General features: G+C 32.1%; 1 protein-coding gene across 1 annotated transcript; it reads right to left on the minus strand.

Moving 5' to 3' along the window:
* Nucleotides 1–177: 177 nt before the first annotated feature.
* On the minus strand, nucleotides 178–9,561 carry Daao2 (D-amino acid oxidase 2). The gene is made up of 7 exons (XM_088234244.1): nucleotides 9,390–9,561; nucleotides 8,089–8,192; nucleotides 5,972–6,172; nucleotides 5,014–5,242; nucleotides 1,958–2,016; nucleotides 1,134–1,251; nucleotides 178–541 (listed from the first exon to the last, which is right to left on the minus strand). The coding sequence occupies exons 1-7, from the start codon at nucleotides 9,468–9,470 to the stop codon at nucleotides 323–325; spliced, it is 1,011 nt and encodes a 336-aa protein (XP_088090370.1). The 5' UTR covers nucleotides 9,471–9,561; the 3' UTR covers nucleotides 178–322.
* Nucleotides 9,562–13,408: the final 3,847 nt, after the last annotated feature.

Consider the following 13,408-nt stretch of genomic DNA (forward strand, 5'->3'; position numbering starts at 1 on the left):
AAAATTGTTACTAAAAGACACAATAAACATAAGACGAAATCAGTGTCATAATAAGCATTGTTGCAGAATATAACTTATATATTCTATTTTAAGTCGATTTATATAATACTTTATGTACTTCTCAACTAAATATTGTAAGAACTGTCGGGAGTTTAAAATAAAATAAGAAAGCACATGAATATTAATAATTTTATTATTCGCTAATTTATTTAGTGTTCTGCCATACATAGTTAAATATTCACAGGATTTCTTTGACAGAAAGATAAAATTAAATGCTATAAATTCTTAATAAACAAAAAATATTTTTTTTTTACTTCAATCTTCATAACTTTGATCTGGTCTTCTTGCCGATTGCCCCTTTCAAAATTCCTAAGACTTCCCCTGCACAGCCCCAGAATAATGTAACTCCACTTCCCCCGTGCCCGTAATTGTGGATAATTACTACCGTTTTATCCTTAGTTTGAATATCAGATTGTTCCACACAAACACTTCCTTCTCGAGACGGACGTAAACCGACCCACTCGAACAAAGTGTGGGAGTTCTGAAAAAAAATAGGCAATGAAACTAAATACAACAGACTCCCGTTTTACATGATGGATACATTCCACGCAACACTGTATAAAGAATAATGGTGAATAGATTTCCTTGTATAAAAACTAATCCAAGATAAAAAATAAAGTTCATTATCTTATTATTTTTTTTCTAGAGGCAAGTATCGGACAATAGCCATACTCATTTATGCTTTTAAACTAGTATTTCATATCGCCCTTGCCAGAAATTACAGTATGGTAGGAGAATGAGGCAGACTTATCTTCGCTCGATTTTCTTTTGCAAGATTTTTACTTGAGAGTATCTATTGAGTCGAAAACACTTATCTAGAATTCTGTTTCACATGCAGAACTGTATTCTTCATCATGAATTATTTATACTTCTCCGTAAATGCCACATAGCTACTAAACTAATAAAACAATAGATTGGTGTAGTCGTTAGAGCAATTAGCTACCATGCACCAAGTCTTAGGATCGATTTCCGAAAAGGTTGACACTTTGAATTAATAAGGTATTTATATCATCACAATATTTTCAGTTTCTTTAAAAATTATTAATAACAAAAAAATGGTTTATTTTTCTCACCTGTAATCCAGGAACAATATGTTTGCATCCCTCAAATATTATTTTACTGTCCTTTGGACAAACATTTAAATTGTAATCATTTTCTTGACCAGTTCCACCCAAAACTACGTTGAAATTGCTAAAAAAAAGCATTTTAAAACAAAACTTTTTTATTGTGAAATTTATTATGAAAGTACCTAAATATTAATTTAAACATCGACTAATTTTTGTTGTTGTTTTTAATACCGCATTCTTTAATCTCTTAATAGAATATTATGCGGTGGCTGGCAATTTTGATTAATCGGTATTCAAACATTGTTCTTCTGTAACACTCGCAAATACCTCTCCGATACCGTGCGAAAAAGACAATTGAACGTTGAACTGATTATGCTTTAAAGTACCTAAATATTTAAATGCATCAAAACATACATATTGATGAAAACATGTTATTAATTTATGATTGTACAAAACAAAATAGTTTTTATGTTTTGATTTCAATTACATGTATTAACATGAATGAAGATTTATTCCAGTAGAAATGGGATTACCTCAACATTCAATAAATTGTTGGCTTCTCCGTGCTAACTTAATTATTCTATTCACACTTGTTGTCAGTATGAAAAATTAATATAAGTATACCATAAAAATATGTCATATACCTTCATGTAACAAAAATGATCAAGATACACTGTGTTTGTTGTACTAATGCAGTGCCCTACGCATCATTAGGTGCGGAATTGGAAATGATGATGACGAAAAAGATACCTTTTAAATACTGAAACTTCTACATAATTATGCACATAGACGCTGAAGGGGCTAAAGTAAATATCCTTTAATTTACTTACTTCGGAATTATGTAATTTGGACCACAAAAAAAGCAGTATGTCAACCATGGAGTATCGACCTGAAACAAATTATTTATTTGTTAAGAGTACTAATTTTTTTTCTCAGTTTTAGCACTTTAAAAAGAAAATATTTTTAAAAGGTTGATTTGATTATTTTATAATTATTAGGACAATGCTATCACTATGCCTAGGACTCTGGATAAAGGGGTCAGAGGTACAAACACCAGGCGCATGTGGTGAATATTATCAGTACGGATGCTGACAAAAAATAATCATGTTCTTACTTTTAGTAGCTACAATAGTAGAGATATCTAATTAATATCAATTTATCATAGAATCACTTTTGTAAAGTGTGCTTGAGGTATTAATTTACCAAAATTGTGGTATATAAGTTTTCCATTAAAATAATAATGATTGATAGCTATAAATTAATGGAGCACAGGAGCAGGCGCGTCTAGCGGTGAAGCTGTAAACATTAGGGTGGGCCGATTTTTTTTTTCCGAATTTTGAAATGAAAGAGGTCTAAAAAGTTGCCCTTTGGATTACTTTGAATTCTAAAAATATTTAAAAAAAAGCTTGAAGTTTTTTGAAAAGTCAATTTTTTGCGGTAAACCGGCTGACATTTCGTATTTAAGTAAGAAAATCAGTCCAATTAAATTTTATAATGTGCATTAAACCTTATTAAATAAGCATGTAAGGGCGTGAGTTGAACTTTTTTTTGTAATAAATGGGTAGCATTTTTTTTGTGAGCCATTGTTTTCTTCAATATTAGCTAGGCGCTCAACGGAATCAGTTCCGTGGAGCGTAAACTTTTTGCATTTTGGTAGTTTTAAAACGTGCTTGAATTTGAAACGTGATTGAGTTATATTTTTACTAATAAAAACATAATTTTATCAATATAGATAATTAACAAAATGTTCAGACAGCTATAAACTTCAAACCTCGGTTGAAGGCCAAAAGTAGTATGGAATATTTAAAAAAATAATTTCTATGTTCAATGTGATCCAAAATGCAACTTTTTGGACCCCTTTCACTTTGATGTCTAAAAAAATAAAAAAACTTCATACATCATCGGCCCACTCTAGTAAACATAGACAGTATCTAAAACTCAAGATGTTCTTAAATTTTGGCCAAATTACAATAACACGCTATTAAAAACTTTATACATTACGTTATTAGTTATTAGATTAGTCGTTTTTTCTTCGCTAATGTGATCATGAGTTAAATGATTTTATCTCGATGAGTCTCGTATAACATGCGCGTGCACGTAAAATTCAAACATTTGTAATAGGACTGGACTTAAAATAAAGAGTAGTATCTAGATTCCGGCGTATACAACATATACTATTAAGGCCAAGGTAAGGTACCTCGACAGATATTCAGTATGTTGATATAGGATATACGCATACGTAGGTAAATATGTGTACTGAAAATATTATTTGGATTTATAAATCACACGCACTTTCTTTCAACATTTTCTGCTATAATTATACAAATATTTTTTTTCCATATTTACAAATTTTAATAATAAAATACATATATACATATTATTTCCAAATACTCCAAGGATGCGTCCGTTGACAAATACTACATAGACATGCCCTATAGAGTAAAATATTTTTTAAGTAGTGGCACGAAAACTTACCCATAGTTACTAGGCACTGTTTTTTTTACTAGGGCTGCATTCAACGAGCATGCATATGCTACCAAAAATTGAATGGTACAAATATTAAATAAATTTGTATATTAACGTTTATGATAAAAAATCATTTTTGGTGGATCCCAATCAGGTTCCTTCCTTAAATTCCTTATAATTTTGACCCATTTATTTCTTTTCTCTGGATTTATATATATTAAAATCACGTTTATTATATATTAAAAACGTATTCCTATCAGTGCATCACTGCAACTAAGAAGAGCTCTGCAATTGGACCGCTAGGCGTAGTTTGACATTTAAAAAATATAATATTTATATTAATTGTTTTAAGCTTTGTTAATCACTCATGAACAAATTTTACCAATAAAAAGTTACACAATCCTATTTACAATGTTTATTCGGATAAGGTTTTTATCGTTTTCATGACACAAGTAGGCATTATTGTTTCTATTCTAAACGACACACCTAGCTGGCGGTCGAAGAACGACTAAATACGTGTGGGGGCATGACTGAGTGTTTGGGCATGAGTTAAGTGTAATCATTTTTGATGGCTCAGGGCATGTCTATGTATTATGTCAATGAATGCGTGGCATCCACAGTATGTATGTATGGAATGCGCCTGATGAACACCTCTCTATCACAACTTGTTTTCCTAACACGGTTATATGCAACGCTGCGCTGACTGCTGTGGTCCTAGAACCCACTTCGTCTGCTCCAAGGCTTGGGAGGTAATCAGGGACAGGGGGTGGTTTTAGCACAGGATTGTACCTACTGGTGGTATTAGGACGATTAAGGTTTTGTGAGGGGTCAATAGTGTTATGGCGATCATGTTTTTTTAAACAGGATTGCAAGGGAATTTCATGAGAGTTTGATAGGATCATATTAGGGTCTGCGTTAGGGTTTTGCTAGTATTGTCTTGATAATTTGATGTATGCATGTTTTTCTTTCGTCGTTTGAGTGCTTATTGTATTGGGCAAATTCTGTGAATGTTTCCAGGATGTGAAGTAGTTTGTTTTGTTTGTATTATTATGTTCTTCTTACTTTCTAAGCGAGATCCGGGGGGGTATGACTACGGTCCAAATTTGAAACTCACACAGTATTCCTTAACTGTCATACGGGGAAACTAGATTAACCGCCATGTGAATTTGATTGATCACAAATTGAAAATACTGCATTGAGGGGTACAATGAATGCTTTTAAATTTGTTTTAGTTATTTTTGCGGTTTGATTTAAAAGAAATACTAAATGTTCGCTAAATTAGTATGTAAAAAATTAGTAGTGAATATTGGAAACTTAAGAAAGACACTCTGTTTTATAAATAGTTTTTGGAAAGGGCAGATATATTACGCAGTAAGTATTTAAATAAAAATATTTAGAATATGTCCATGAAAATACTAACTCTTGCAACTTGTCCCCTTGTTGGAAAAACTTTTTCATCGGGGACTATGTATCGCGAACCAAGTCCTGTACAGTTAATAACGGCATCATAATATCCCTCTTCGGCAAATTTGTTTAATGATTCAACTTCCTGTTTTACAATATTTCCTCCAGCTTGTTTAAAACGCTCCATTAAATATGGCAACAATAATGTAGGTTCACATGTGAAAGTAACATAATGTGCTCCAGATCTGCAAGAAAAATTTGTTCTTAAATTTTGTTTCTTCAGAAACAATATATTTTTCAAACTTCCGTTATTATTTTGAGAACTTTACATGGTTAAGACATCATCAAACTATACCATTAAGGGTGGCAATGTACAAACATGCTATTTTTTTAAAAGTCAGTTTTACCAGAGCTCTGTGATCTTATAGTCTAAGATTTTGATACTTTTGAAACAATGCGTGAATACTTTAAAAAATATGTAATTTGTGTTTTATCTCAAATAACAGAATACTGGAGTCTGGACTCCCCGGGAGTTATTGAGATTGAAATTTATAGCAACTGAGAGGGACACACTGTAAAGTGGCCGCTCAAACCAGTCAATGTCAGGTCATAAGCTCTGTATATGCCTAGACCTCCATATTCGTTCTCTAAAATGCTTTCCCTCTGTTGCAATACATTTCAAGAATAAAAAAGTAGTGATATCAAAATCACAAAAAATTTTAGGCTTACAAAATTTAAAATTACCTTTAAAAAACTTTGAATTATGCCATGTGGCTATGAAATTTGATCCGTCGTCTTTTCTTATTAAAGGATGAACTTTTTTCTACTAATTTTTTTATTAAAAAACCGTCATAAGATTACAACTAGATTATTTTACTGTTTTTATGTGTTGACATAAATATGTAGTAAAATTTTGTCTGACTAATCGTATTTTAAAAAAATATTTTTTAATTCTTTATGAATTGTGTACTTACTTGTAGTTCATTGTAAACGTGTTATTCCACAGACGCATTTCACCCTCAGTTAATTTCTGAAACCCATATGCTATATCCTTCCATATTGGAATATCCAAACTCGCATCGGTGCTTAGGTCTAAAACTGGAATAAGACTTGCACCGGCTAACCCTTGCTTCCACAACTCATGAAAAAATTTATGAGTTTCACTACTCCAACTCCTATGGAAAAGATGACTCAATAATTTATTTAGAAATTGTGATGGACCATTACAATTTTATGAAAATTGCGTATAGGAGTAAAAATAAATAAACGGTTATTGTTCCATGGAATGGAATCAAAAAATATCTTTTTTAAATTAAGACTGACGAGGCAAAGTTGCTGATATTTTTTTAGCGCACGGATTTTCATAAGTAAATGATTTGCTTATTAGACAGATATGATTAAAGGGGTAAGATATCAGCATCAGATAAAACATTACTCAATATACATTATAACAAATAACACACTATCTGATATGTTCTCTGAATATTGAATTGTGTAAAGGTGTACAAAAAAACAACATTTTATAGCAAATGATTTTCAGAAATAACATTTAAATTCATTAAAACGTATCGATCATTCAGTTCATTAGTGAGACAAGTCTGAGTGCAGTTTTATGTTAAATTGTCTTCTTTCTACAGAATAAAATAGTAAATTTTACTTGAATAATTTCAAAAATACTCCAAATGTCCAAATAATAAAGCAGACATATTGCCAGTGCACTCATTCACTAAACATCAGTAGGAATTTTTTTTTTTTTACACAAATCAACAATATTAGATTTTGGTGACAATTATTAAAATACTTTAGTCTCATCATAAACATTCAATTTGCAGAAAAGTGATGTATTTAACCATTTCAGACCCTAATTAATTCCTGTGGATACAATTTTTTTTTTTAATATGTGTTTTTTATCTTTTATACATTAGAAATTATTTGACATACTTAATTTGTTTATAAACAATAGGTATCAAGGTGATAATCAACTGACAAAATTCATTGAAAATGTGTGTATTATCTTGCTATACACGTTTATTTAATAAAAATAAATTAATTGAAATGAAAATTGACTGAAATGTGTTTAAAACTTGCCTTACATATTATTTAAAAGAATGACAGAAATTCGTTCCAAAAGAAAGAAACCAGCCAGAAATCATCTCTTAAAGTTAAAAACGAACTTTTCTCTGTAAATGCTGATTACTGACTTATACGAAAAATAGAGACGTACTTAGGGGTTCCAGTAATCAAAAAACAAACTCGCCCTTTTTGAATTTGGTAGGTATGAGAGTATTTTTTTTGTGTACCTATATTTGAATGAACACCGGGGATGAAAGAGTTAATAATGTGTAAATTAATCATGAATAAACTTGTTTTAAAATGAACACTACAAAAAGATTTGAAATAACAAAAAAATAAAAATAGTCTAAGCCATAGAATTATAATATATTACATTAATTCTATGGTCTTTTTTTTAAAAAACAAGAATAAGAAAGTTAAATGCTTTAATGAAACGACAAACAAAAAAAAACCTACCCCGGAAAAATTTATATAATGTGAGATGGTTAATAGAATCAGTATTAAAGAGTTATGTGACAATAAAATATTATTACCATCTAAATTAAACGAAAGCATCACATTAAATTCTGGGCAAAGTAAAGAGGGACATTCAATCAGTCTTTTTTTGGCAAATAAAATCAAAGAAATTAAAATATTTTTATTATTTATCTTTAAGAATTTAGTCAGAAGTAAATAAGTATCCAAATCATTCTGGGCCATTAGGAACGCAATTTATTCTTCACAAATATTTAGAAGGAATTCACTTCTGTCGTAGAGGGCAAAGTCAAAGAACAGATGGTCTCATCGTCATTTTCACAAAGGCACATTGTCGAAGTAAATACATTTATTCTCAATAAGTGCGAGGTTAAATTCTATGGTCTTAGCACATAATATCAAAGTTTTCGTATGTCAGGTATATCAAAGTTAATATAATGTGAAAGGACTGATTGGTTCTTGGGTAACATAATATCAACTCCATTGTCTGAGGTAATTGTAGATTCAGGTAGAAGTGAGAAGAAGCTGATGTTGATATTCTTACAAGACTTTCTCAGCCGGAGTATTTCCTAGGATATAAGGTGTCCAGAGGCCGGCCGAACCATCTCCTGTTGTATGAGGAGTTACGTCTTTAGTGATTATTGTAACCTGAAATAATTATCTTTATAACTACAAGCATAGTATGAGATTTAAAAATAATTACTGATTTTTTAAATTGTTATTGTTTATGTTTCAAACAAACAAACCGTCACCCCATAAGGGTAGGCAGAGAGGATAGTATGCCCATGTCACTCTGTCTTTGGATACAGATCTTGCATCCCTACATTCATACATCCATACACGCCCGCCAATTGTTTCGGAATATCGCCTTTTGACATATCCATCTCGAGTATTTTTTCGACTCTGTCTCTCTTGTTTCCTTTCTGCATCCATCAACATTCGCATTGTAAATATTTTTAGCCATTCTTTCGCTGTCCATTTGCTCTATATGTGTCCGAATCAACTCCTTTCTTGATTTTTTGATAATGCTTATCTCAGCTTTACAAAATGAAAGGATCTCGATATTTGCACACCTTACATAATTTTACTACACATTTCCTGAGAGATCGCATTTCGACAGCATTTAGCCAACTTTTATCCTTGTTTTTCCAATTACATCCTTCGCCCCCATACATCAGGGTCAGCACCAGGACCCCACTGTGAACCGTCAATTTTGCCTCTTTGAATGAATTACATGTTAAGTGTAATAGTTGTGAGTTTATTTTTGTTATTTTAAATAATATTTTTTTTGTACTTTTAACTGTATATTGTAAGATATATCTGGGCGTTTATTTTTAAATAAATAAATAGATATTTTGCTGTAACTGGTCTAAATTACGTTTTTTTTTAAATTCATCATCATCCCCTTTCCGCACCTAATGGAGCATAGGGCACTGCATTGGTACACCAATCGCAGCGTATCTTAATCATTTTTGTTACATGAAGGTAAGATGATCAGACTTACGCTTCAGGTGCCAGTTCTGATACTATGAAATATTCTAGTGTAAAAACACCTCTTTAAATAATATTTCATATCAACCATGTCGGAAATCGAACCCGAGACCTCTTGCATGGTAGGCAAATGCACTGACCATTACACCACGAGGCCGACAAACCACTGGCCTAAATTATGTTTTTTTTTTTAAATTACATAAATTAAATTATTAAACAGTATGCATATGAAATTAATTTTTGTTTTTTAAATGCCTGTATTTCAAAATATCTCGTCTTTTGCTTAATGTAACACGACATTACTGCATCGTTTGCAGAGTTTTATTTAGGACAGTTTTTTAGACTCTTCCTTACCTCAAATGATGGATAAGCCTCCTTTATCCTTACTGCGCAACCAAACCCACAAACCCCACCACCAATAATCGCTATTTTCATTTTAAAATGCGTTTTCTATTAGAGAAACATAGAAATAATACATAAATATTTACAAAAATACTAAGAAAACGTTCACAGTATAAATGTTAACAACATAATCTATGCACGTAAGTGTATTTTAATCTAATCATGTCTTGGGTGATGTTTTAAAACCTCATAAGTAAGAATTTTGTTTGAATGAAATAATTGACGACTTTCGATTAAATCGCCATATCACTCTGTCTATGCATACAGACCTCGCATCCTCTACATTCATACATATTCTCATGCGCGCACGCCGATTATTCACACTCTTTACATGTCCATTTTCAAGTATTTGTTGGATTTGATTTTTGATGCTTTTAGCCGTTCTTTCGCTCTACATCTCCCAAACCAACACAGCACCCCTTTCTTAAATTTGTCGATAATGCTTGTCTTAGCCTTGGTGCACGTATCTTGACATTAGTGCACCTATAATACATCATTTTACCACACATTCACCTGAGAGATCGCATTTTGACAGCATTCAACTTACTTTCATCATAGTTTTTCCAATTCCACACTTTGCTCCTATACATAAGGGCCGGCATCAGAACTCCATTGTGATCTGCTAGTTTTGCCTCCTGCAACAAACATTTGTTTGCTAAGGTAGATTTCAGTGCACCGTTCACCCTTTTCCCGGCACTCACCCTCCTGTATATTTTTCAGATACACAAATTCTTCCACCTGATTCAGAATATCTCCATTCACACTGATCTCAAATTTAGTATTACTTTCAATAATATAACTAAGCATTCATCTATAACTTTTGAAATGAGAAGAATTTAAAATGAGCACGTACAAAACGGCTCACAGCTGGCGTCACGGCATTTAGACGTCACACGTCATATCCACCAACTGCGCTTTTAATAATCATTGCGTATAAATATGTCGCGAAAATGTCATTCATGGCGTTAGTCCCATAGGGAAGGAAACTTCTCATTTTCGGGTAATTTAAAATACGCATATTTTAAACCTTTGTAAAAGAATTATCAGAAGATGCAATACCATTACCACTGTAATTTTTGCTTATTAAATAATAAAAAAAAACAAGAAAAGACCGTATTGATGAAAAATATCTAACTCCATTTTTTATGTGAATATTTCTGTTTTTGAATAGTACATATTGATATTGTCAATTGTTTGTAAACCAAATAAATAAATATATTACATAAAGGTATAAGCGATCAGTCTTAGGTTTCAGATGCCAGTACAGGAACATTTAAATATTGCAGTGTAAAACCATCTCGTGGCCTCGTGGTTTAATGGTCAGCGCATTTGCCTACCATGCAAGAGGTCTAGGATTCGATTTTTGATATGAAATATTTATTTTAAAATATGTTTTTACAGTACAATATTTCATAGTCCCTGGACAGGCAACTGACTGATCATCTTATCTTCATGTAACAAAAATGATCAAGATGTGCTGTGATTGTTGTACCAATGCAGTGCTCTATGCACCATTAGGTGCAGAAAAGGAATGATGATGACGATGAAAACAACCTCTCCATGTCATGTCGGTGGATGAAGAACACAGTTCTGTGTGTGAACTCTCAATTAAAAATCTTACATTTCTTTTTCTCTGTTGAAATATCTATTAATCATGATAAATCAATATTTGTCTGTAAAAATTTGGACATACTCATAATATTGTTGACATACTCAGTTTTGATGTTTGAATAAAATTATAAAAATTATCAGTTAATGGCAATTTATTCAGCTTTATCAAACTACTGTTTATGACACCTTTGTCACTTTTGATTAGATAAGAAAATGTAATTGTAAAAGGCCAATTCGCTATTTATATGACACAATTTATTACAATTTAGAGTGACAATAATCTCAATGGACAATTATGACCATCCAAAGAAGGTAACCTCTTTTGGAAAAAGATTGGCACTATCAGGGACTTGAGTATTATTATCAGTAATATTAGACTTGCCATCTTATTGGGGTTGCCAGAATTATATTCGACCATTTGATAATGTTCAGCTGCCTGACTGCTCTTCCAATTGGCATAACCAGAGTCAGGTTGGTTCTGGAAGCCGGGAGGTAAAACAGTCTGTTTCAAAAAACAATCATTGATGATGTATGAAAATAAACCTCCCTACTTTTAGCAAGCTCTCTCTTTCACACACATATAATATGTACATACCTACTCATACACGCCGCCCACACTTGCACCCTCATTCTTTATCTCGCACACACACATCCTTACACCAACACGCAATGTACCCTCCCTATCTCTCATACACATATCCTTTTACACGCTTCCTCATAAGTCGTCCCTTCAGTTCGTTTTTTCTTATGAAATAGGCAGAAATAATGACCACAACTTAAGACAAAGCTATGTACCTTCTCTAGCCATCTTAAAGAAACGCCCGAAACATTATACTATATATCCTTAGAACCCTGACCTCCCTTCATTTTATTGGTTTTTAAATAAATATAGTTTTATTCTTTTTCTTTCCTCGGTTCCTTTTTCTCTCTCCTTCCAAACTCATCATCTGATTCCACATTCCTCATCCTTTAATATGTATAACATAATGTACTTTTATTTTAGTTAACATGTGTTCAAGCCTCAGGAGTAATAATGCGTGAACCTATAGAGAAGCCCTATCACTATGTTTCATAGAACGCAAGTGATGTTGGTTTGTTGGTTAGCAACCAATTGGTGGCCATTTTGTTTTATTTGAGAACATAAACATAACGGTTCGATCGGATGCTTTTGTAGCTGTGCTTGGCATTGTTTGTAAATAACTTGGATATTTACGTTATAATAAATAAAAATTGACTATGGTGAATTGCAGTATGTTTGGTTGCAGCAGTAGGAGCGTCAAAGGTGTTAAAGGAGTCAGTTTACACAGGTAATTGATTTCAAATATTTTCCCATGATTTACATTGATTTTTGGCATTTATTGTCCCCTCACGTGTATTATGTTGCTTAAAAACTTTCCTTATATCAACATATTTACTTCAGATACTATTTTTTCTCAATTTGGGAGATAAATTTATGAATTAAGGTATGTTTACTGTTGATAATGACAGTTGATTACGGGCAATATGTCGGGGCCGCACTAGGCATCCATATAAAGTTTGAGTTTTTGTTGAGTAGAAGTCGATTAAAATTTTACTCGAAAATAGCCAATGTTAACCTTGAAATCGCATCTAAAATGACGTGTCCAAATTTCAGGCCACTACGACTCGCCATTACGGAGATGTGAAGGACAAACAAACAAATTCAACACAGGACTTTGGTTCCACGGAGTTGGGATTTATATTTTCATAAATGTAACTTAAGTATATTGTCAATAAAATGAATAAAAAAATAAACACACATGTGTATTTTCAGTTTTATAAAATAAATATAGGCGAATTATAGAAAGATAAATTGGAATAACCCTGCAATAATAAATACAAAGGTACATATATAAAAATATTTACAATGCAAATTAATATCCATTTGGCAATTCTCGACCTGAGCACGGCCCATTGTTTTGCTGCGAACTGTGGCTAACTTAATACCCAATAGTCATTGAATGGTTTTTCTACGTTTAGGCTCCGCTATAGCTTGGCTTTACTCTGAGGTGCAAGCCATATCTCCCCATTAAAAAACAGCTGTTATTTTTTATTAATTAGGTTTTTTATGTATGTATATTATGATATACATTTTGGTTATTAGTAACATTTTTGACCAGCTCTTTTTTTGGCCAGTCTGTTTTTTGGTTGGCTGGAAGATCTTGTTTTTAGCATGAGTCTGCCAAAGTACTTATTTTTTGTACCATATCTTTATATAAACAAATAAATAAGGCTACTTAAGTAAAAAACAGAGACACAATATAGCTTAATGTATAAAGGGCTAAAACTGTATGCTGAGATGCCTGAACGTACGAAGGATGAAAGAAAACTTATTAATTTAA

Source organism: Micrasema longulum, unplaced genomic scaffold (genome assembly GCF_059751315.1).
Source record: "Micrasema longulum isolate JH-2025_06_02 unplaced genomic scaffold, ASM5975131v1 h1tg001217l, whole genome shotgun sequence".
In the NCBI taxonomy this organism is placed as follows: domain Eukaryota; kingdom Metazoa; phylum Arthropoda; class Insecta; order Trichoptera; family Brachycentridae; genus Micrasema; species Micrasema longulum.

Excerpts from the sequence above, each read along its gene's own strand:
- Daao2 (XM_088234244.1), bottom strand. The coding sequence starts at position 9,470 with ATGAAAATAGCGATTATTGGTGGTGGGGTTTGTGGGTTTGGTTGCGCA. Across the intron at positions 8,193-9,389 it reads AGGCTTATCCATCATTTGAG|GTTACAATAATCACTAAAGA; the intron begins GTAAGGAAGAGT and ends TAATTATTTCAG. Across the intron at positions 6,173-8,088 it reads ACTCCGGCTGAGAAAGTCTT|GAGTTGGAGTAGTGAAACTC; the intron begins GTAAGAATATCA and ends TCTTTTCCATAG.